The sequence below is a fragment of the Triturus cristatus genome, chromosome 5_2 (genome assembly GCF_964204655.1).
Source record: "Triturus cristatus chromosome 5_2, aTriCri1.1, whole genome shotgun sequence".
Lineage (NCBI taxonomy): Eukaryota > Metazoa > Chordata > Amphibia > Caudata > Salamandridae > Triturus > Triturus cristatus.
In genome coordinates this window covers 612,001,672-612,026,437 of record NC_140588.1, presented here as the reverse complement: position 1 = coordinate 612,026,437, position 24,766 = coordinate 612,001,672, and the positions used below count along the sequence as shown (strand labels likewise).

Genomic DNA, 24,766 nt, shown 5'->3' with positions numbered 1-24,766 from the left:
TCAGCCGTCTTCAGCCAGGCTTGCTTGAATCCAGTGGCAAAGTGAGCAAGGGACTCACGTCTGAGCATACCCTGCCAACTTATGGCGAACAAAGCGGTACAAAAGGGGGTGGTGATGGACGGAGCATCAGAACCCTCACACCCAGTCAACAGATCTGGGTTTGATCCATCACCGTTCTTTAGCCCACTCTGCCACCCCAGTTCAGACATGGCCATATGCAAATCAGTCTGACCCTGTGCCTCATGGGAACAGTCCAGCCCGAACTGCCAAGCCATGCCTTCCCTGGACCAGAAACAAGCTTCCTAGGACCGGTTTCTGGCATTTCAGCCGTCTTCAGCCAGGCTTGCTTGAATCCAGTGGCAAAGTGAGCAAGGGACTCACGTCTATCAAGTGCTGACACAACACTGTAAAACAATTACTTAAAATGTGCTCCTTTATAACCAAACTGTAGAGCCCATCACAATTGTTTACTTTGCTGCCACGTGCTTCCAATGACGGCCCCACCCTCCCCTCCAGCCCGCCTCTGGGATTATATGCATACATATGGCACCTCGTATGACATAAAACTCTCATCAAAGTCGCCCTCACCACATAGCTAGGCACCGGGTCTTTGGGGATGCGGACTGTTTTACCTCCCCTAAGTCCTTTGCTGTCGCTGGCCCAGGGCTCCTGCTGCCATTTTATCCTTCATGGCAAGAGATGCCAACAGCAATTTCAGAGCCCCCTTTGCCTGTGTGTCCCTCAGTTCTGATTAGGGCAAACTATGGACTGACAATCTGCTCCCTGCTCCGAGCAATGCAGGTGAGGCTACTTTTTGGGACACACACTACGTTGGCACTGAAGCCGCCTCAATATTATGTTCATTTTCCTCCTCATCTTCATGCTCCTTTAAGGTGGATTGTAAAATGCTTACCTCCTCCTAAGCTTTACAATGATGCTAGAGGGTACATTCTGTTGTGGCTTATTATCCCAGACATATTTCCTCTTAGTGATATTGTTGCAATGTAAATGATGTTATCGAAGTGGTAGATCCAAGTTGATGTTTATTAGTTGATTTCAGGATGATAGTTACATAGTAGATGAGTTAGATCAGGTAGATATATGGTCCCACCAGGAACTGCATCTCTGCTGCTCAGCCCACTCTCTCCAACTGTCATACCTCCCAGTCAGCCAGACACACCAACATTCCATACAATCATCATGCATTCCATCATTCCATTCACATACCCATGCATACTGGCTAAGCAGCAAGAAATGTAGATACAACACATCCTCTTCCTTTACGAAATCAAAAACAAAACTAATATAAACAAGCCTAAATGAGAGTAGCCTCAATATGCAGAAAGCTCGTTAAAACATTACATTCAAAATATACATCATAATTGAAGAAATTATGTATAATGACAAAAGATAGTGAGAATGCGAAGTGAGTGAAGATACATATAGAAAAGAATTAAAGATAGTGAGAATGCGAAGTGAGTGAAGATATATATAGAAAAGAATTGAGTGCAAAAGAGAATATAACAATTTTACACAGCACCCATCCCCTTTCCTTGGAAAAAATAACCTCAAGAAGAATACAGAAAATTAGAAAAGGTAAGAATGGAAAAATATGATACGAAGAATTGAGGAAAAGAAAGAAATTCACATGGAAAGAAAAATTTCACCCTGAAAATGAGAATATGACAAAACCACCATATTAAATTAAATAAAATAATACATGTCCATTAAGCACTCAAAATTTTGACAATTCGACCATTCAATAATAAATTGCCATTATGCATTCAACACTTCAATATTTCAACAATTTCAATTATAATTTAAGTATCGGGAACACTGCCCATTGCGCATCAAAACTTCAAATATAGGGAACACTGCCCATTGCGGATCAAACCTTCAAATATAGGGAACACTGCCCATTGCGCATCAAAACTTCAAATATAGGGAACACTGCCCATTGCGCATCAAAACTTCAAATATAGGGAACACTGCCCATTGCGCATCAAAACTTCAAATATAGGGAACACTGCCCATTGCGCATCAAAACTTCAAATATAGGGAACACTGCCCATTGCGGATCAAACCTTCAAATATAGGGAACACTGCCCATTGCGCATCAAACCTTCAAATATAGGGAACACTGCCCATTGCGCATCAAACTTCAAAGATAGGGAACACTGCCCATTGCGGATAAAACCTTCAAATATAGGGAACACTGCCCATTGCGCATCAAACCTTCAAATATAGGGAACACTGCCCATTGCGCATCAAACTTCAAATATAGGGAACACTGCCCATTGCGCATCAAAATTTCAAATATAGGGAACACTGCCCATTGCGCATCAAATAATCTCTATAAATAAATAAAATTGAGCACCCCAACATAAGTTGAGCACCTAAGTGGCTCAATCCAATAAAAGTAAGTTAACCCAGCACATCACTGAACTCCAAAAACTGACTAAGATGCAATAACCGCCAATGAATGACAATACCATAAATCGGTTACATGTGAAAAGACGTAAAGGTAGCATAAATGTAAATTATGTCATCAACAATGCAATAAGCAAATTAGTCGATACAAATAGCAAAGCAGATTACAAAGTTTTCAAAATAAGAAATTAAAACAACAAAAGTAGTCACCGTAGTCCGAACGTTGAAATGCCACAGTCACAGTCATCATAGATTAGCAAGTACAGGTGAGTCATGTTGTCCCCTCTCACCAATGAAATCGAATGACTGTAGGTCCCAGACGATATCCTCAGAAACATCCGTCTTGTACTTCCATGCCTTTGTTGAGACAAGTCACGTGCAAGTTGAAGTACTTCTCTCACCTGCATAATTTGCTGTGGTGCAATGAAGAGACAATGACGGGAGCACATTTTGCTTGGCAACGTCGGTGCAGTGACAGTAAGTGACCAGATGCCCCAAAATGGCAGCACGTACGTGACGTCTAGACGGGTGGCTCACGGCACACTTCAGCAGCTCTCCACAAAGCAAACCGGAGGCTGCGCGAGTTGATGAGAGGACTCACGAGTTGATGAGAGGACTCGCGCTGGCAGAAAGATCGAAGGCACGAGCAGAATATGTTGGTGAGTGACAGTTTGTTCTTACTTCCTTTTAAACTCTTAGGAACGGTAATTAATAAGTTTCATATTCACCAACACTCACAGGCACCCTATCAAAGGTGTGAGCTGTCAAAATGCCTAACAAAGGAAATAAGCACTCAGCGATTCCCGTGGCATGAATGAAATTAATGTACACTCAACAATCTGTGCTGACGATCGTAGCAGTGCACTTAACTGCTAGATTTATGACTGTCAATGACTGCCAAAGTATCCAGATAGTATTCATTTAGTTTGGCAAAGTTCAAGGGTCCCGGTTCCTCTCAAGTGGGTTGCAAACAGTAGAATCCTAAAAAGTTCACAGCAGGCAGCGCTTTCCAAACAAAACAAGTGATCTCAATATCAGTCACAAAAAGGTTGGCACCAGGCAAATTAATTTCTTCGAGTAGGCTACGCAGATTTCAGACTTCGACATACTTTTGAAGGTTCAAATTAAACAAGTCACATAACATCTAATGCCCAAAATATAACTTACTTATGTAGGCTGTCTTCCTTGTATGTTGCTCGTAGCTTACTGTTGTTAATGCTGTGTCTTTCCAGCATATGTCAAATAATTATTTCAACTGTTGAGATGATTTTCCTTAAGGAGTGTGAAGCACCCAAAATAGGCTGTCCGGTTGATGGAGGACACTGGTGGGACAAAATTGGGTGTTCTTCTCCTCTTTTTCAAGTGTAATTTCCTTCAAATTTCTTTACAATTAGTCTTTTGCTTGTAAATTCAAAATCTTCACTTCAGGTATGCAGGAAACAGTACACGCAGGGTTTTTTTTTATCCAGATCGTCGCCAATGTTGCAATGTAAATGATGTTATCGAAGTGGTAGATCCAAGTTGATGTTTATTAGTTGATTTCAGGATGATAGTTACATAGTAGATGAGTTAGATCAGGTAGATATATGGTCCCACCAGGAACTGCATCTCTGCTGCTCAGCCCACTCTCTCCAACTGTCATACCTCCCAGTCAGCCAGACACACCAACATTCCATACAATCATCATGCATTCCATCATTCCATTCACATACCCATGCATACTGGCTAAGCAGCAAGAAATGTAGATACAACACATATCTTGAGCAGGTTCTCTACTTACCCTTACAGAGGTTCCACCCAACCCTAACTGACAAATGTGCAGCCACGTGCTGGTTCTCCTAATCTGAGAATGCAACTGAAGCGTTAGGCATCCCTTTGGGGTCTGCTATGTCCTGCCCCCAGAAGACAATGCAACTCAAGTCTTTAGAAAATCACCTCTGGGAAAAAAATGATAATGTCTCAGAGGCAAGAGGCCATGGACACCTTATGCTAACACTCATTAGTCAATCATCAGCATCAAGCATCTCTAGTATCCACACAGCCCGGCACTAGTTTCTTTGACCAGGGTGAAAGACTGCATAGTTGAGAAACTTCCCACATTTGAAAGTACCATATTTAAAAAGGTTCTTCACTTACGACAAAAGGGAATTCTATCGTTTCTCCTGGACCTCTGTAGAAACTTCTCCCTTGACATATATTTGCTCACTTTGTTTCATCCGAAAGCACGTTTTGAAAGCATATCTGCTTGTTGCTTATTCAGTTTTATGAGAGAACTGGTTAGGAAAAATGTCTTAGGCTCAGTCATATGCTCCAACTTGTCACCCGTTTAGTGGAACTCTTTACTATACCTTTCTGAGCATGCCATTTACCCCACGTCAAATGAATTTTCACTGAATGCAGATGTAAAAACAAAAACGAAAAACGTATAGGCATTTTGATGTAGCCAGAAGTTTCATTTTATTTTATTTTATGCCTTTTTCGTACTTGCAGTTAATTCATGAAAATCTGCATGAAAGAAAGGCATGCTTAAAGGGAAACAAACATAATTCACATTTGCAATGACATCTAAGTCATGCATTTTCCTTTTGTAATAAAAAAAACATAAGTTCAAAACGAGAAGCCAAAAATCCATATTGTGCTTCAGATATCCTTAGCACACTGCCCTGAGCTTAATTAGTGCAATAAAAACTTTTCAATGTCTCTACAAGAAATAGGAATGCATATATTATTTATATAAAAACTCAAACGTTTAAGAACACTTTTATCTAAAGGTTTTGGAAGCTCTGGCACTGACCATGAAGATGAATGGATTATTTTGCAGACTAGCTGGCAGCATAGTGTTGGCCATCTGTAGTCTGTATGGATTCCTTTATTTCTTGTAAGAAGCACCACTTGCTGCCATTGCGCCCACCGTAGGCCACCAGGGAGGCATACATACACGAAGAGATGGAGTAGAAAGAGATGGCAGCACAACTAGGACACAGAGAAAACACCGACGAGTTGAGTGCCAGCCTTTTCACCAACTGTATCTTCTACTTCAACCCACGGCAGCTTTGTAAGCAGCGGCTTTTAGTCCAACGTAGAGCAATTGTGTTTAAGGTTGAGAGAGCTATACCTTTTATGTGGATTATTCCAATGTACAGTGCATAGTGTAATCAAATATAACCTTCAGGGTCTGCAGTGCTTCATACAAAACAGACACTGTTTCCAAATCTCCTAGCCATTGAAGCTCACAGACTTACCCATCCTGCAAGGGCCATCTCCAGCTTGGAACTGGTCTAGAAACGCGAGCTCACCTCTGTTGATGGATGAAGGCGTGCCCCATGTTTTGTTGATCCTAGGTTCGTCCTGATTGGAAATGGATCTGGTCGTCATCGCCTACACCTGAAACCTGCCCCTACATGACGCCATCCAAAATGTTAATACTGTAGATACCCTTTCTTCCTAATACCACCTGACGTTATAATGAAGTCTCAATCTATTGTTGTGTTTAGTTTTGCATTGTCTGCACTTATATATATTTATGTTTATTTATTTTGCGAACTGTGAAAAGCAGAAGTTGTAGCTAGTATATTTCCCAATTAATTTAAGTGATACAGGTACACTTGTTCTTCTATGTCTGTAGGGTTTAAATGCTAAAAGCATAGTGTAACAATACTACAAGCATGATTAAAAAATAGACACAAAGCTTCCGCTATATAAACGTCATACTCTCTCCTACCTTTTATTCTCTCTTTTCTGTCAATCTGCACTGCTTCTCGCCTGGTAGTTATGGGAAGAGAGACTGGGTAGCAGTAAAATGCAATCTTTCTTTTTTTCGGCTCAAAGAAGAATGGCAAATACATATCAAACCAGAAGTATTGTGTGGATTAGGCTTCATGATGATTATGGAACAATAATCCCAATTTCAAACTCCTTCTATAGGAGCATTGTAGAAGTAGTAAGATCCACTTCTAGAATTAGGGAGAAAGTTTGGCATTGATGATTCCGTGCACTCAGGTAAACTTTAAAGCACTTAATTTCAGGAGAAGGATCTGAACAATCCCCAACACTTTTCTAATGAGAAACGTTATCCTTGCGTGAAGTATTTCAAAATCGTTCTTCCTAAATTTTCAGATTTTGGAAAGGTCTGATATCGACCATTAAAGAATGAATGTTGATACTAAATATGTTGGGCCCAATTCACAAACATTTTGCTTTGACTTACTCATGTAGTCATCAAGGCATTCAGATTTAAGCCAAGTGTTAACCAGACCAATATCTTTGAAAAGAAAATGAGGCTTTCACGGAAATGTCATGCTGATTGGTGTGAGGGCACACTATTGTATGTGTGTGCGAACAATTACCCAGTCATCTAATGGTAATGTCATTGCTCCAAGGGAAACATTTCATTCTGTTTCTGCTTTTTGACAGTATTTTTATAACTTACTTTCCCATATGCAAGTGCTCTATAGGAGAAACATGTTGTCACTTTTAGCAAAGCTACTTGACATTGAGTACCAAATGATGGCGTCCTCATTGAAAATGTGTTGTTGGAACCCAAATACAAAAACTTGTGATAGAGCTGAGGTGCAGTAGACCAAGTACTAACACTAAGAATTCAGTAAAGCCACCCTAGAAATACACAACTGTCCATGGCTGAATTTGCAATGGCGTGGAGATATATTTTTGCTGGACCTCCTACAGTGTAGGCAATGTAGGGGCCCACACTGAAGCCAAATACAGCCCACATTTTTGTAAGTATAATGGGGATCAATGCCCATTCCACTGTGTGTTTGTTTCCTCTAAATATCCTCTTCAAAAAATTAAATGGGTCTCAAAGTATTCTCAGTAATACTGCTTAGAGAGATTCTCCTTCTCTTGTCCACCTAACTTTCAGAGTTTGTTAAATATGTAGCCTATTATATCAAAAAAACTGAGCTTTACAATCCCTTATGGTGTTCATTACATGTAAATGGAATATAGTCTCAACCCCCATTATATTTATATTTGATGGAATGCTTTTTCTTCAAGAAAATTAATGATAATTTTTGTGACTTAGTTAAGTCAAGAATCCTTAACTGCTCCTATTAACATTAATGATTATTTTTGTGAATTTATGTAGTTAAGAATTTTTAACTACTCTTTTTAACCTAAGTGTCTTGGTTTTCTTATTTGATAGTTTACTATGTTTTAAAATGCACCATTGTGCTTGATTATATATATTTTACTTTAAAAACAACTGTCTTCTGTGACCCACCTCCTTGAGTCTTATTTTGTTAGGCTTTCCACATTGATGTTCCTACGGTGTGAGCTCCACACAGCCATACTGTAAAAATATGAAAATGTAGTCCACAGATTCAGAATATAATGTTTTGTAACGATTTGGTATCTAAGTTGACGAATGACGGGTGTTATGTTCACTCCCTCACTGGCCATCGTAATCAATATTGTGGTTAGGAATGGGGAACAGTCAGCAGCAAGAAGTCAAGCTATGCACAGTAACTCCTAAAAACAATATTGTTGTCCGACATGGGATAAAATCCATAGTTTGCTAGTTAAAGTCTAAATTAATGTTGTCAGCATTAATATATTATTTATCACATATCAGTTTGAGAAGTATATTCATAAATTAAATAGCTGCATCCGCGGGCATGCGACATCCCAGAAGATATATTAGAGAGACATTTCAAGAGTTGATAACCCTGAAGTTTGACCTCTGACCACAAATTCGGTTCAACAGAGGCTCATAATAGTTCATCAAACAGTGAAGCGTCGATTTTCCTCACTGTTTTGTATTCTTTTGATCTTTGTTTGCTTTTAGGAAGTCATGAATGGCTGTTGTAAGACCCCATGTCACGCATGATCTCAGGATTATGAGGGAGCCCCCCTGGTAAAGGAGTGATATCTTCCTTCCTCTTGACTCACAAATGGTCCTCATACACTGGCGTAGGCTGACGGAGTACTGCCCAGTCTGTGATTGCATGTTAGCAATGAGCACGCTGAGAGGATATAGCATCAAACAGGTCACCATACCATTGATGCTGCCAGACACAAATGCAGGCAGCCAGCTGGGTAAGCCTCTCTCTGATAGGCTATCACGCAATGGGTCCTTGAAAGAGAAATACAGGGCGCTTCCCAGACCATTTCTTAGAAAAACTGGAAATAGCCCGCGATAGTAGCCCATGGTCAAGCTTTCTTTCAGACCATAGGAATTAAATTCTCGTAAAATACTGTGGATATTTGGAAAACTGGTAACCTTCCTCCCATCTTGCATAATATTTTGGACTCGTTCAAAAGGGCTGAGGACAAAAGCCTCGACAGACCCAGAAAAGAAGCCTGCCGTCCAACGGTCTTTGAGTGTGTAAGGCCCAGAGGGATTTCCTGAGAACAAGATTAGAAAGCTATCATGTGTGCCAAACAGCAAGGTCCCTTGGATTGTCTTTGCCACTAGTGGTGGGTATACCCCCCTGTAGAAATTGCGAAGGCCTTCCTGACGGAGCTGTCGCATGGCCGCCCTCATGGCAAATGCATGAATCTGCTGTCGAAAGATGGTTTTGTAGATGGGAAAGGTCACAATGGTTGACAAGAAGCTGGAGACAGCTCCAATAGTGTAGCTCCTTTTGCTCCATGTCAAATTCGTCCTGTTGGAGTTACCACTTACATCTGCCTTCATTCTTTATACAGCCTGAGTCTGAAATAAAAAAAATATGAATGTATAAAACAGTTTCCAAGTTTTCAAAAACATATTTTAACTAATTAAACACACAGTTTTAGACTAACAAAGAATTATCTATCTTTCACCTTTATAAATATTTCAGTTATAGAATTAGCCCACCATTTAACCCCTTGAGTGCCCATGACGAGATGGTCTCGTCATGGGCCGCGGTTGCGCTGTGCCCATGACGAGACTATCTCGTCATGAACCCCGCCCGCTAATTCAACGCCCGGCACAGGGCGGGGAAAGGGCGGGGCACACAAGGGGTTAAACACCATAAAACAAATAATGGTCAGGAACAGTTTTTGACCCATCGAACGTCATTAGATCTCTTTCCATTTAGTTTAATTAACAAATATAAATATGGCAGGGCTCCTAAAATCTAATTAAGCAACCAATGTGAAATATTCATTTGGAGCTTTATACCAAAAGCCATTTTCCTTTGTAAACCTTCTTTACATACACAAATGGCGTGAATAGTTCATAATATAGACACATTCATAAAGCCTTTAACTCATGAGTAATATTACTCCACTCTGGTGTAATAGAAATGTAATAAATTGGGTTATTGGTTGAGGGGGTTGGAAGCCCCACTCAGGCAACAACCACAATCCTTGTCAAGGTGAACCACAAATCTCACTAAATTAATCTGTGCTTAACCCTCTGCTAGCTGGCCACAAATCAGTCAGGCAACGTGTAAAGTATTTATGCAACACACAACTGGTATTAACGTGAAAACACAATACAAGGAAAATCCCAATTAAACTTTTATAAATAAAAAGTCCAGCACGTAGAGTTCCTTTCAAGGTGGAGGAGGCTGTAAGGGGCAGGCTGAGTGTCACGGACAGTCGTCGACGCTACAGAAGGGGAAACATTGAAGTTTGGAGTGGATGAAAAAAATAATTCTAGAGTTTAATACAGCGCAAACTTGACCCAAAGGTATCAGAGTGCTTTACAAGAGCACCAGTTGCGTTACACAAGGACACATTCATTTTTGTTAGGCACGGGGAGATTAAGTGATTTGCCCAGAATCACAGGATGTTGAGCGTCATTCCCGAGACTTGAACCCGGTTCCCCAGAATTGATATCAACCTACCTAGCCGTTAGATCACAACCTCTCCCCATTTACTATTCTCACTCCGAACAGTACAAAAGTAGGGAAAGCTTTGGATTTCGGAGGGGGAAATGTACTATTCTCATTCCAAACAGTGCAACAGTAGGGAAAGTGTTGGATTTTGGAGGGGTAAAATGTACTATTTACACTCCAGTCTGTGCAATGGTAGGGAAAGCTTTGGATTTCAGAGGGGTGAAATTTACTATTTCCACTCCAAAAAGGGCAACAGAGGGAAAGTGTTTGGTGGACCTGACATGCTTGGCATGGTTTCCTCCAAGCATTTTGCCTTCAGACCTATTTTGGCATACTGTGTTTTTGCTGGCCTTAGGACTCTGGAAACAAAATCACTGCTAACCAGTGCTAAAGTGCTTGTGCTCTTTCCCTAGCAACATGGTAACATTGACTTATACCCAATTGGCATATTTAATGTACTTATAAGTCCCTAGTAGAATGGCGATACATGTGCCCAGGGCCTGTAATTAAATGTTACTAGTGGGTCTGCAGCACTGATTGTGCCACCCACTTAAGTAGCCCTTTAAACATGTCTCGGGCCTGCCATTGCAGGTCCTGCGTGTGTAGTTTAAACTACCATTTCGACTTGCCAAAATAAACCTTTTGCAATGCCCAAACTTTCCTTTTAATACACATGTCATCCCTAGAATAGGCCCTGGACCGCTAAGAGGCCAGGGTGCAATGTATTTAAAAAGTGGGACGTGTACTTTTAAGTTTTACATGTCCTAGTAGTGAAAAACTCCTTAATTTGTTTTTCACTACTGCAAGGCCTAACACTCCCATAGCATAACATTGGAGTTGCCTTATTACATTTTATGAGTGTAATTTCCAAATGGTAAAAGATAAATTGTTCAAATTTAGTGTTTCTGGAATTCTAAGTTAAAATCATCACTTATGGGGAAGTCGGATTTTAAATTACAATTCTGAAAATGCCACTTTTAGAAAGTTGGCATTTACATGCCTTAGCCATTTGGTGCCTGCAGCCTGTCTCTGGGTCACATCACTGAGTATGGGTGACAGTTGGGCTTTGTGTATTCCTCCTAGACAGACACACACAATGGAAGTTTAAGTGTGACTGGATGGGCCATCCCTGGCAGGATGGGAGGGAGGAGCTGGGCACAGCCCCACTTACACTTGAATAGGCTGTGTCCTGTCTCCACACACAAGGCTATGAACCCCCTGTAGTTGGTCTGGAGCCAGGGCTGGGAAGGCAGGGAATCTGTGCACTTCAAAAGCATGCCTCTAGAAACGTCTTCCCACTTCAAAGTCACAACTGTGTATGAAAGAAGGACCTCAGACTCCACCACTTCAGTACACTTCTGGACCTGTGGATACTCTACCAGAAAGAAGGACTGCTGTGCTACTAGAAGGACTGCCTCTCTACTGGACTGCTGCTCCAAAGGAACTGCTGTCCTGCTGTGCTCACCTGCTGCCTGCTGCATTCTTGCCTGGGTAAGAAGAACTGGGCCTGTAACTTTATTTTGAACCCAGGACCTCAGAGTGACTCAAAGGGCTAATCTGCTGGCCTCCTGGTCTGAGCCTCAGGGACACAAAAGGCTCCACAACAGCCCCTATATCCGTCTTCAGTGAGATCCTGACCCCCAAGTGGTGCCTCTCAACTCCTGGACTCTTGCTGTGGCTCTCGAGCTCTTGAAGTCAAGCATTTGAGCTCTTCGCGACCACGAACGGGCCTGTTTGCACCGGAACCATGCCGCTCCCTCGGAAAATTAGCATGTGCTGCTGCTAGCCATCTCTTTGCACAGTAGCATCGATACCCCATGAGGGACCGCCAACGCAAAGCTCCAGCTTGGCCATCTGCGATGCCCAAACAGTTCTTCGCACCACGCCAACTACCGCATGTGATGCTTTCAGTGCTTAGAGGAAGGGCTGGGAATAAGCTCCCTGGAAGGCCCCTAGGACATGGGCAACCACATGCTGGCACTCCGTAACTAGATGAAACACTTCTGGAAGAAAGCGCAGAAAAATCTACAAGGCAGCCAGGAGGACATGCAATGGCAGTATGACCAGAACATCACTCTGGTTGAGTTTCAGTCTGGCTAAAAAGTGTGGGTAATGAAGCCTGTGGAGCACAGAGCCTTAAAGACCACTGGTCTGGGCCTTATGAGGTGTAAGAGCGCAACAGTGATGTTACCTACTTGGTGGACCTCCAGACTCCCAGTAACTTTTTAAGGGTCCTACATGTCAATCACCTCAAACCCCACTTCAAAGCTCCTAGTCATGGGTCATGGAGGATGAGGTGAAAGAGGAGAGTTAACCTCTCCCCAACCTCTTTTCTTTCTAAGGAGCAGGATAGGTTAGTGGAGGGCGTCAGCCTCTCCCCTAACCTGACCATAGAAAAAAAGAGAGACTGCAGCTAGCTTTTGTTTCTCCCTTAGCCTAGGACTCATGACATGGTGTACCCATTATTTTGATACTGGGGACAGCACACCTGTGAAGAGCAAAATGTACAGGTTGTCTGGATAAGGTGAGAGCCAGCATTAAAGAGGAGGTCTCCAAGATGCTGGTGTTAGGGGCTATTGAAACCTCAAGCAGCCCTTGGTCCAGTCCAGTGTTGCTGGTCCTAAAGGTTGCCCCTCCTGGTTTCACTCCAGAATTTAGGTTCCATGTGGATTACCGAGGCTCACTGCAGTAACTAAGTCTGACGCACACCCCATCCCCAGAGTTGAAGTGCTCAAAGATCAGCTGGGAGCTGCCAAATTCCTCAGCACATTTGATTTAATGCCTGGGCACTGGCAGATTGCCTTGAATGAGGGGACTAAAGAGAGTTCTATGTTCTCTTCCACAGAAGGGCACATCCAGTTCCACGTAATGCCCTTTGGGTTGAAGAAAGCCCCTGCCACCTGCCAGAGGTTGGTCAAGCAGGTCCTGACTGGGTTGGAGTAATTCAGTGCTACCCATTTGGACAAAACTGGGGTCTTCAGTTCTAACTGGGAGCACCATCTGTGCCACCCCAGTGAAGTCCTTCAGGCTCTGCAGAGGGCATTCCTGACTATCAAGGCCAGTAAGGGATCAGTGGTCTACTTGGGTCATCAAGTGGGAGGAGGCCAGGTGCATCCCCTCCAGGCCAAGATTGAAACCATTCTGGCTTGAGAACCCCCCAGGACCCCCGAGGTGAGAGTCTTCACTAGCTACTACAGGAGATTTGTCAAAGGGTATGGCACCATTGTTGTCCCCTTGACAGAGCTGAATTCTAAGAAGCAGCCATGTCAGGTGATCTGGACGGGGGCGTGCCAGAAAACTTTTGACACCCTGAAGGAGGCCATGTGCACAGCCCCCATGATCAAGGATCCTGACTTCTCCTAAGAATTAAATGTGCACACAGAGTTCTCAGAGCATGGCATAGGGGCCGTGCTCTCACAGCTAAACGAAGAGGGCCTGGATCAACCTGTTACTTCCCAGGGAACAGAGTTGAATACCCTTTGCTGTGGTCTTGGCACTGAAGAAGCTGAGACCATACCTGTTTGGTGCTCACTTCCTGTTTCAGACAGAGCAAAGACCCCCTAAGATGGTTATTGTAGAGGAGGGTTGAGAATCCCAAACTGTTGAGCTAGTCCATATTAAATTTACGGTGGAACACCATCCTGGAGCAGACCACACCAATGCTGATGGTCTCTCCAGGTTTGTCCGCCTTAGTGAAGAGAACTCCTAAAGTGTTTGGGTAGTTCTCCCCGCCTTCAGCTGGCAGAGGACACATGTTAGACCTGACATCCTTGGCATCATTTCCCCCGAACCTTTTGCCTTCAGATGACCTTTTTTTGCTGACTTCATTTTTGCTGGCCTTAGGACCACACATTTTTTGCCAGGCCCCAACCTTCCTTTATAATATATATATGTCACCCCTAGGATAGGCCCTCAAAAGCCCAAACGGCAGGTTGCAATGTATTTAAAAAATGGGACATTTACTTTTAAGTTTGACATGCCCAGGTAGTGACAAACTCCTGAATTTGTTTTTCACTACTACAAGGCCTTTCACTCCCATGGAATAACATTGGAGCTGCCTTATTACATTGTAGAAGTTATAAATGTAATGTGCAATTGGGAAAAGATAACTGGTTTATGTTTGGTGTCTCTGGGTTCCCTATTTGAAATCCTCATTTATGGTGATGTCGGATTTTAAATTACAGTTCTGAAAGTGCCTCTTTTATAAAGTTAAAAAGCAAATTGTGAAAAATTCACCCCCAGTCACAGATCTGGATTTAATCCATTGTTTCTTTTCTCACCACCCCACCCCAGTTTAGACCCAGCCAAATCAACCTTGACCCTGCTCCCCATAGGAACAGTTCAGCCCGAAATTCCAATCTAGGTCCTACCTGGACCAGAAACAAGCATCCCGGGACCAGTTTCAGGGTATCACCCTTATTCAGCCAGGCTACCTTGAACCGCAATAGGTCAGGTTCGCACAGGAACCGCGCCGCTTGCTCTGAAAATCATAACAAGATGCTGCCAGCCCATCTCTTCGCACAGCACCACCGACAGCCCATGGGGGACCGCCAATGCTAAGCTCCAGCACCCCATCCATGACGCCTGGCCTGCTCTTCGCACTACACCGACTACCGCCCACAACCCTCTCTGTGCTCCTCATGATTCACTCCAACGCGAATGGGAACAGGACTCTCAGCACAAAACTTGAGAAGGTAAACCTTCAGTGGAACTAATCTGGGACTGTATCCGACCCGTGCTTCATCACGGTCTGCCTGAACATTTGACTTTAAGCTGGTCCAGCGCGACCAGATATCCCCAGTTGGCACTTTATGCTTTTAGGTGCTATTTTTTACTTGATCCTTTAAAAAGTCATAACTCCACTTCTACTAATTGGATTTTTATTGTTTTGGTCTTGTTTTATGTATTACATTGTGCTCTATTCTTTAAACCTGGTGTGGGTTATAATCTTTTTTTTTTTTTACAGTTCTACTGTTTGGAGTGTTGCACAAATACTTTATACATTGCTTTTACGCTAAGCCTGACTGCTCTGTGCCAGGCTACCAGGGAGTTGAGCACAGGTTAATTAAGGGGTTTGAGGCCTTACCCTGACTAGGATTGTGGTTGCTGCTTGACCAGGGCTCATACCCCAGGCAACCAGTAACAAAAGAGTGTTGAACTGCAAAGTGATTAAATTTACTATTCCTACTACCGTCTTAACTAGTGCAGGGAAAGTACTTCACTTCAAACACATTGAAGCTATTAGCAACACCATGAATGTAGAAAAATATTAAACGCAATATAAAAATTATGAATTAACATGGCAAGTATATATATTTATATGTATTAAAAAAACTAAACACACTTAATCAATTTACATCATTACTATTCAATAAAACAATCAACTATAAGTTAATAAATCATTGTTTTTTTAATAATCAATGGAATTACCTCCCCCATACCCCTACAAACCAAGCAGCCCTCACCTAAACTATAACTAAAAAATAAGTATTCCATAATTTAAATATTTAAAATCAATTACATAATTAACAATTAATTCATAATTGTCAATTCATTATTACTTTATTAACCTCCCAGCCTAGATCCCTAGAAACCTAGCAGCCTGCAACTAAAATATAAATAAAATAAATCGGTTTTCCATAATTTATAGATTTAAAATGCAAATTAATAATTTACAACTAATAATAGTTAACTATTCCTTAATTAACATCCTACTCTATACCTCTACATACCTATTCTGCAAATAAAATATAAGTAAAATTCACAATTTCATAGTTACCATAGCTAAAAGTCAATTAAATAAGCAATTAACAATAATAATCAATTGTTAATTAATTAGTACCTATATAACTTCCCATCCTTTGCTCCAACAAACCTTACAGCCCATAAATAACATATAATAAAAATAAATCAGTATTACATAATTTGCATAATAAATATCAATCATAGAATTAAATAAAATGTATTAAATAATTCATAATTATTATTACCTAATTATCTTCCCATCCTATTGCCCTACAAACCCAATAACTCACTTACAAATACAAGCTATATTTTTTTAATTCATAATATTTATATAAACAATAGTAACACATAATAATATATCAACTAAAACATATTCAAATAATTAAATATGCAATATTTTTACCAGCTATATTATTGAAAACAATATTAAAAACATTGATATGATTTAAAACAACATTACTTACCTCAAAAACTGATATTTTTGTCAACAATGTTTGTGCATCATGACATTTGTGTGTGACAATATCTAATTTCCGATATTTCTGTCTCCCGATATTTTTAACTCGCTATTTTGTCCAAACAACGCAGGCCTCCTAGTAGCATTCAATTTCCCATCCGTAGTTACATGTAGTATTTACTAGGGACTTACAAGTGAAAAAAATGTGCCAATTGGGCGTAGGCCGATTTGGCCATATTTTAAGTAGAGAGCACAAGCTCTTTAGCACTGGTAAGCAGTGGTAAATTGCAGAGAGTCCTATAGCAAACACAAACAAATTGAGCAAAACAGGAGGGTGGAGCGAAGACGTTTGGGAGAATACCACACCAAGGATGTCAGGGCTAATGTGCCTCCCCCAAGCCCCTAGCAGCTGAAGGGGGGAACTGCCCACCCTCATGGGAGTTCGATAATGCACAAGAACCTGGAAAGACCATCAGCATTGGCATGGTCAGTTCAAGGGCGATGTTCTACCATAACGTCCACTTCCTGTAGGGAGATGGGCCACCTCAACAGTTTGAAATTCTCACCCCTTGTCTGCATTAGCCATCTGAGGAGCCTGTGATCTGTCTGACCCAAAACATGAGTCCCAAACAGGTATGGTCTCAACATCAGTGCCCAAACCATTGTATAGGCTTCCCTTTTCTATAGCACTTCTCTTCTGTTCCCTGGGAAGTTCGCTCGGGTGCATGAAGGCTACAGTTTGGTCAAGGCCCTCTTCTTTCAGCTGTGAGAGCACAAGCAGTATGCCATGCTCTAAGGCTTCAGTCTGGACAATACATTCATTAGATAAGTCAGGGGCCTTGACCACTGGTGCTGTGCACATTGTCTCATTCAAAGTGTCAAAAGCGTTCTGGCTAGCCTCCGTCCAGATCTCCTTCTTGGGCTGCTTCTTAGAGGTCAGCACTGTCAAGGGGGCAACAATGGTGCCATCCCCCTTGATAAATGTCCTGTAGTAATCAATGAGGCCTAAGAAGGCCCTCACCTCAGCCTGGGTCTTGGAGGTTCCTAAGACCAGATGGTCTGAATTTTTGGCCTGGCTGCACCTTGCCCCCACCAACCTGGTAGCCCAAGTAGACCACAGATCCCTGCCCTATCGGGCACTTACAGGCCTTGATAGCCAGGCTTGCCTTCTGCAGGACCTGAAGCAGTTCCTGGCAGTGGAACATGTCGTCTTCCCAGCTGGAGCTGAAGACCGGAATATAATTTAGGTATAAGCCACTGAAATCCGCCACTGAAAGCCTCCATCCCAGCCAGGACCCAGTTGACCAACCGTTGGAGGGTGGCAGGAGCATTCTTTCAAACTTAGGTGTTCCTCTTGGGTGCAGAATGCTGACCTCTCCATAGCCCCTCGGTGAAGGTAATCTGTCAGTACCCAGAAGTTAAGACAAATGTTTTCAGGAACCTGGCAGAAGGGCTTGTGAAAGGACAATTCCTTCCACTGACCCACCCTATTTCTTGGACGATAGGAGGTCGGGGAGAGGTTCACTCTCCTCTTCCACCCTATCATGTGGATAGGAGCATGGTTATCTCATACCTCTCAAAGTGACGTTTGAAGTGATTGACATGCAGGACCCTCAAGGGGTTTCTAGGGGTCTTGGGATCTACCAGGTACGTGACCTCCCCTTTGCACTCCTTCACCTGATAGGGCCAATTTAATCACTTCTGCAAGGCCTAATGCTCCACTGGTCCCATCAACCATACTTTCTGATCAGGCTGAAACTCAACCAAAGTAGTCTTCTGATCATACCAGAGTATTATAACTTCCTAGTTAGCTTCCAGGTTCTCAATAGCGGTTTTCCAGAACCATGTCATTTGAGTACTCCGAGCCAGCATGCAGCAGACAACATGGGGGGGGGGCGTTCTTGGGAGCCTGCTCCCACCTTGCCTTCACAGGGCTGAGAGGCTCTCTGGCAGGGTGGCCATACAGAAGTTCAAAAGGACTGAACCCTACTCATTTCTGAAGCACCTCCCTGTAAACAAACAACAGGTATGGCAAGAGGTTGTCCCACTTCTGCCTCAAGGGCTATGGCAAGCCCATGATCATGCCTTTTAAGTGCCTTTTTGAACCTTTCAACATGCCCATTAGTCCCACATAGACTTCATGTATGCTGATAAGAAACTTGTGCCCCAATCAGACACCTCTTCCTTGAGGAAGCCCACTTGAGTAAAGATCCCCATCAGTGCCCTGGCCACTTCGGGTGCAGTCACTGTCCTCAGAGGTATTTACTCCGGGTACTGGGTGGCATGGTCCACCAAGACCAGGATGAACCGGTCTTCCCACTGGCCTGGATGGTAGGACAAAACCTGCCGAATGCATCTGAGAAAAATCTCATCCAGGGCCAATAGAAGTGGGGGACAAGACACACAAAGGTCTTGTTTTGCCCCAGATGTCCTGCCAGGTGTATATTTTGAGTCATTCCGAGTAGGAAGACCCTGTAGCACTGGGGGGCCACTAACACATTGGGTTGGCTCAGGCTCAGCAATCTTAGGCTCGCTATACACAGGATCATTCTCCCCTTAAAATCAGGTGATTCTCAGAGGTGTCACCAGATGCCTGGGCCTTGGCCTGCGCCGTAGGGCCTTCAAGAGTGTGTCACTCTTTGTGTGCTAGGCAGAACTCTGTCCAGGATGGTCCCCCCGTCTGCTTGCCAGCCGACCTGCTTGGGTAGGTCCACCAGGGTAGCAATGCCACCCCCACCATGTAGGTTCTGGGGTCTCACCCTTATGTTCAGACTCCTCTGGACCATGGGAGTTTTATGAGTGGGTTTCCCATGCCCCCTGCCCTTCCTCTTTTTGGCAGGTACCTGGACCATTTTTCTAGGCTTCAGGTCCTTTCAACTTCCCTCTCGGGCTGCCATGGATTGTGCATTTAGGCGCACCCACTCAGGCAACCCTAACATCTCCAAGTGGGACCGGAACTCAGGCTCCGTCTAGATAGTGTGCTCCATGTCATTACCAAGCAGACAATCCACAGGGATGGCTGGACTCAAGCTACCCTCAGGAAACTGGAACACCCAACCATTCAAACGAACCAGGGCCGCAGGATAGTGATTCTGTGGTTGTCAGGTACAACAACCTGGTGGAATATGTTGGGAATTACCTGCTCTGAGGACACCAGAAGAATCTAGACAATAGTCATGCTGGCTTCTGTGTCCCTCAGAGCCTCAACCCATTGCCCATTGATGGTGACCCACTGCCTATATTTTTTTGTATTGTTAGACATATGAGCCTTTGGCACCATATCCCGGTCACCCAGGGAATTTAAACTAACCTCTACCCTTCCCCCCTGTACTAACTGGGACAACTTCCTTCCAATGTGCAACATTGGTCATCCCCAGCAGCTGCCTACCAGTGGGGGCTGCTGCTGTTAAGGGCAGTATGGGTCCCCCGTGATTTGCCCATACCTGTAGCACTTGGAGCATTTAGGGGGGAAACATCCTAAGGATTTCTTCTCAGGATAACTACTTTTCTTCTGGTCAGGGTGGGACTGGGAATCCTTCCCCTGTGAACTGTTTTAGGGGCCCTTTAAGAACTCTTTATTTTTGTCTCCCCCTATTTGTTCTGGTGGGGACCCTGTTCAACCTTTTGGTAATCCCCCCAGGTGCCTTTTTGGACACTGTGGTGCTGAACCAGAGGTCTGCCTTCTTTGCAAGCTCTCTGGGTGAAGTGCACTATCAATCAGGTGCTATCTACCAGGTGCTATCAATCAGGTGTTGGTGCAGCTCTGTAAAGCTACTATTCAACATGCGCTCTCTCAAAATTATATTATACAGCCCATCACAATCACTCACTTTACTGCCCTTGACCTAACCACGAAGTGCCTTGCCAAAGTTGTAGCAGAGAAGAACTTTGTGCCAGTGATGGCTCCAAGAGTCCAAACTCCAAATGAAGTTGAGCGACTATCACTGAGTTTGGTTCTACAATGTATTTGCTTAATGGTTCTAATAGTGAACCCAAGCAGCTGACATTCGGTCGCATAGGAGGATTAGTGTGATCCTTATGGACCTTAGGTAAACCATAAAAAAATCTTTGTATATTTTGAATCCTATCTGGATCCTAAATAATAAAATATATTACATTTTTATATTATTCTTTTGGTTTCTACTTAGTGTTGGTGATTTGAACAGTGTATGTATGATAGTAATGTGTATGCATGATAGTATTGTGTACCTGTATGCTTAAAAAGGAGCCCAAAGGGATCTTATCTTTGACAGAAGTGTCTATTTTTGTTGTCCTGTCCCTTTGGTGAGTAGGACCCCTCTCCCTAATTTTAGAATTTGTGCACGGTCCGGGTGGACCGGAGAGCTTTGGGCGCAGTCCTATCTATATTGTGTATCTTGACATTTTTGTCTCTATTAGTCCCAGCTTGCTTAGGCGAATGGACCATTTAAAACCTTTGGTTTTAGCGAAGATCGATATAATGGAATAATTAACGCCAAGAAGCGCAAAAAATGTACAGTGATTGCCGGCAAGGGAGAAAAATGGGGTACTTTGATAACCTTAAGAAAAAATTGATAAGAACAGAGGCCCATGCTGAATTTTTTTTTGAATATGTAAAATCCGGAGTGATACCAATTGGGTTACAGATACATAATGAACCAGGTTTGTTTATTGAAAATAAAATGTTTTTAGAAATTTGGACTCAAATATCAAATCGCTGCAGCCGGGACTGGATGCTTCTCATAATAGAAACAGCCCAAGAAATAATCATGATAGAAAGGGAGGCAATAGAAAAACTAGAACTGGAACTAAAAGACAAAACAGGCTTTGAGGATGCCAAACTTAAGTTGGAAGAGATTAATAAGGATGCAGATGGATAAAGAGAATATTTAACAACAAATACAAATTAAGAAAGACATCAATAGATTCAGTCAAGAGCTTGCCTACCCATATCTTAAAGAGAACTATTATGAACAAAAAAACAATCAGGGCTGGGAGAAAAACTCTTATAGAAGACCCAGATACACACGGGGAGGCAGGAAGCAAATAAAGTTCTCTGAAACATCACAATCTAGCAAGACCGCCGACAAGGGCGAGGGCGTGGTGTTGTTTGATACTCAAGATTATGAAAATAGAATGTTAAAGCTTTTAAATGTTCAAGCACACTATGAGAAGGTGTGTTAGAGTCGGGGATCTCTGGTTGGCGCAAGGTTGCCCTTGTGTCAAGCAGGAACCCTCTCCTCCACGTCAGGGCGCAGGATAACCCCTCGCGAATGACCCTTGCTCACCCTCTAGGTGCGTGGCGTGAGCAGCCAAGGCGAATCCTCAGGCGTTGTTGGTTAAGCACTTACAATCGTACACACAGTAAATACATCAATCCCCCCAGAAACGGACACCAGACTTGGATATATATAAAAATACGATTCTTTATGTAAAAATAAGGTATATATATCTCAACAGACTTATCACAAGACCAATAACGTTGTCGCTAGGCCACCAGGTTATACAGCAGGCAAATGTTCTTGGTTCGTAGTTTCAAATGGATACTTCGTAGTCTCTTTACTCGTAGTTCCAGTACTCACAGAGATCGGTTCCTGCGAACGGGGAAATAAGGCGTTGCGGGCCCCGAGCCCGATACTGGACTTCTTTCGTGATTAGGAGAGTCGGCACAGGTCGGTGCGACTCTCAGCTTGGGAAGTGTTCTTGGGTCCTCAATCAGCAGGTGTGGGCACGTAGGCAGGCGCGGCCAGCGACCCTTTAGCACGGCGGTGCAGGAGGGTCTCCACAGCGGGGGCGGCGCGGCCTGAGAAGTCCGGGGATAGCGAAGCGGGGTCGCAGGGCACGGTTAGTGCAGCTGGGTGACCCGGCGTAGATCACAGTCGTCGGACGGCTTCCGGCAGGAGGGGTGATAGCGCGTTCAGCGCACTCCAATGGCAGGCGGTGACAGGGATGCAGGCGGCCTGGCCCGGGAACAGAGAGCGGCTCCGGACGGAGCGGGGCTCTCACGGGTTGGAGGCAGGCGAGCTTCTGAGTGTCACGGCCCTAGGAGGGGCGATGAGGGGCGCAGTCTCTTTTCCAGCGGGATGCACACACGGCTCGAATTGGAGGATGAGCAAGAAGCACAGAGAACCCACTGTTCCTGGGGTTCAGTTCAGGGGGCAAGCTCAGATCAAGCCCTTGGAGAATGTTCAAGCACAAAGTAGCAAAGTCATTTCAGTAAGTCTCTTCCTCTCCTCTCTCAGCAAGGCAAGCAGCAGGCCAGCTCCTCCGGCGTCTTCTTCTCCTTCTAGTCGGGCAGAGGTTCTTTGTGGTAAACAGGATTCTGATTTCTTAGGAGCCAGGCTCCTACTTTTATACCATGATTCTTTTGTTCTTTAGCGCCAGGGGGCCTAGGCCTGGCTCAGTCCAGTTCTGGAGCACTTTGTTATGGTGAGTCTGCTCTTTCCTTTCAGCAGCAGGGCAGAGACATCAGCCGCCCCACAGGGGGTGGCGCCGGCTTTGTGGTGGCAGAGCACAGGTCTATTCAAGAGTCAAGGTGTACTCCTCCCACCCATCCAGGTGTAATCTCTCTACCCACCACCTGGCAGCCAACCTGTCTCTGGGGATTCCCCAACCCTGCTCCTTACTGTTGCTGGGCAGAACACACACACATACAGCAGAGGCGGACTGAGATGGTCAGGTCAGTAAATACTAACTTTCTAAAAGTAGTATTTACAAACCCAGGATACTAAAATAAACTTGACTACAAGAAGTATTTTATCATCCTGAGTTCAGGCATACTAAACTTGACACTTCTACCATGCTCTCTGAGTCCACTGGGGTCACAGCGTTGGCGTGATCCCAGCAGCCCATTCTGGCCTATGGAGAGCAGGTAGCCTTCAATAGTGAAAAACGACAAGGGCTGTAATTCACTACTAACACATGCCACACACACCAGGGCATGTCTTACCTTATGCCTACAATGCACCCTGCCCTTGGGCCTCCCAGAGGGGTGGCTAATATGTAGGTAAGGGAAGGTTTAGGGACTGGCAAGTGGGGGCACTTGCGCAGTCAGCGCGACGGTCCCGGACCGCGCACAGGGTCTGCGGTGGCAGACCCTAGACACATTTTACAAGGCCGCTTCCGTGGGTGGCGCAACCAGCGCTGCAAGCCCACCAGCAGCATTGGCATTCACAAGCCCTGGCACCCCTGGTGCACTCTACTGGGGACTGACAGTGAATCCAATCAACCAATCATGGACATCAATTACAGGTACACTTTACTTAGGGAGCACTTGCACTGCGGCACGGATTAGCCGTGGCGCAGTGCCCTGAGCGGACAACACCAGCAAAACAATCGAGGCACACCATCAAAAAGTGGAAGGGAAACTCACGCCAAGGTGCCAGGTCTAACACGTGTCCCCTCCAGCTGAAATGTGGGGAGAACTACCCTTGCCCAGGGGGTTCCTCGTCACTAAGGCGGAAATACCTGGACAGACCGTCAGCGTTGGCGTGATCTGTACCAGGACGGTGTTCCACCGTCAAGTCCATACCCTGTAGGGAGATGGACCACCTCAACAGCTTCGGGTTTTCACCCCTCATTTGCATCAACCATCTGAGGGGCCTGTGGTCCGTCTGAACCCGGAAGTGAGACCCAAACAAGTAGGGTCTTAGCTTCTTCAGCGCCCAGACCACAGCAAATGCTTCTCGCTCAATTGCACTCCACCTACTTTCCCGTGGAAGTAACCTCCTACTGATGAAGGCTACGGGTTGGTCCCAGCCCTCCTCAGTCATCTGTGAGAGAACAGCCCCTACACCATGCTCTGAAGCGTCTGTCTGTACTAGGAATTCCTTGGAGAAGTCAGGGGCCAAGAGCACGGGCGCCGTGCACATGGCAGTCTTCAGGGTGTCGAAAGCTTTCTGACAGGTGTCAGTCCAAATCACGTTCCTGGGCTGCTTCTTGGAAGTCAGCTCTGTCAAGGGGGCAACAATCGTTCCATAGCCCTTGACAAACCTCCTGTAGTACCCAGTGAGCCCCAGGAAGGCCCTCACTGCGGTCTGCGTCTTGGGGGGTTCCCAAGCCAGGATGGTCTCAATTTTGGGTTGCAAGGGTGCCACCTTGCCACTCCCCACTTGGTGTCCCAAGTACACCACGGAACCCTGCCCGATCTGGCACTTGCTTGCCTTGATCGTGAGGCCTGCTCGGCGCAGCGCCATCAACACTTCCCAGAGGTGGCGCAGGTGTTCAGGCCAGGTGGCACTGAACACTGCGATGTCATCCAGGTAGGCGGCACTGAACGCATCCAGCCCAACCAGTACCTGGTTGACCAACCTCTGAAAGGTGGCAGGGGCATTCTTCATCCCAAATGGCATGACTCGGAACTGGAAGGGCC

General features: G+C 44.4%; 1 protein-coding gene across 2 annotated transcripts in view; it reads right to left on the bottom strand.

Moving 5' to 3' along the window:
• Positions 1-4,862: 4,862 nt before the first annotated feature.
• Positions 4,863-24,766, bottom strand: part of SLC25A53 (solute carrier family 25 member 53) — a 51,543-nt gene continuing 31,639 nt past the window's right edge. For both annotated transcript variants that reach the window (XM_085607694.1, XM_085607693.1), the window contains exon 2: positions 4,863-9,103. In XM_085607694.1, the coding sequence (XP_085463820.1) occupies positions 8,195-9,085 (891 nt within the window). In that variant the 5' untranslated portion in view covers positions 9,086-9,103 and the 3' untranslated portion in view covers positions 4,863-8,194. The remainder of the gene's footprint in view (positions 9,104-24,766) is intronic.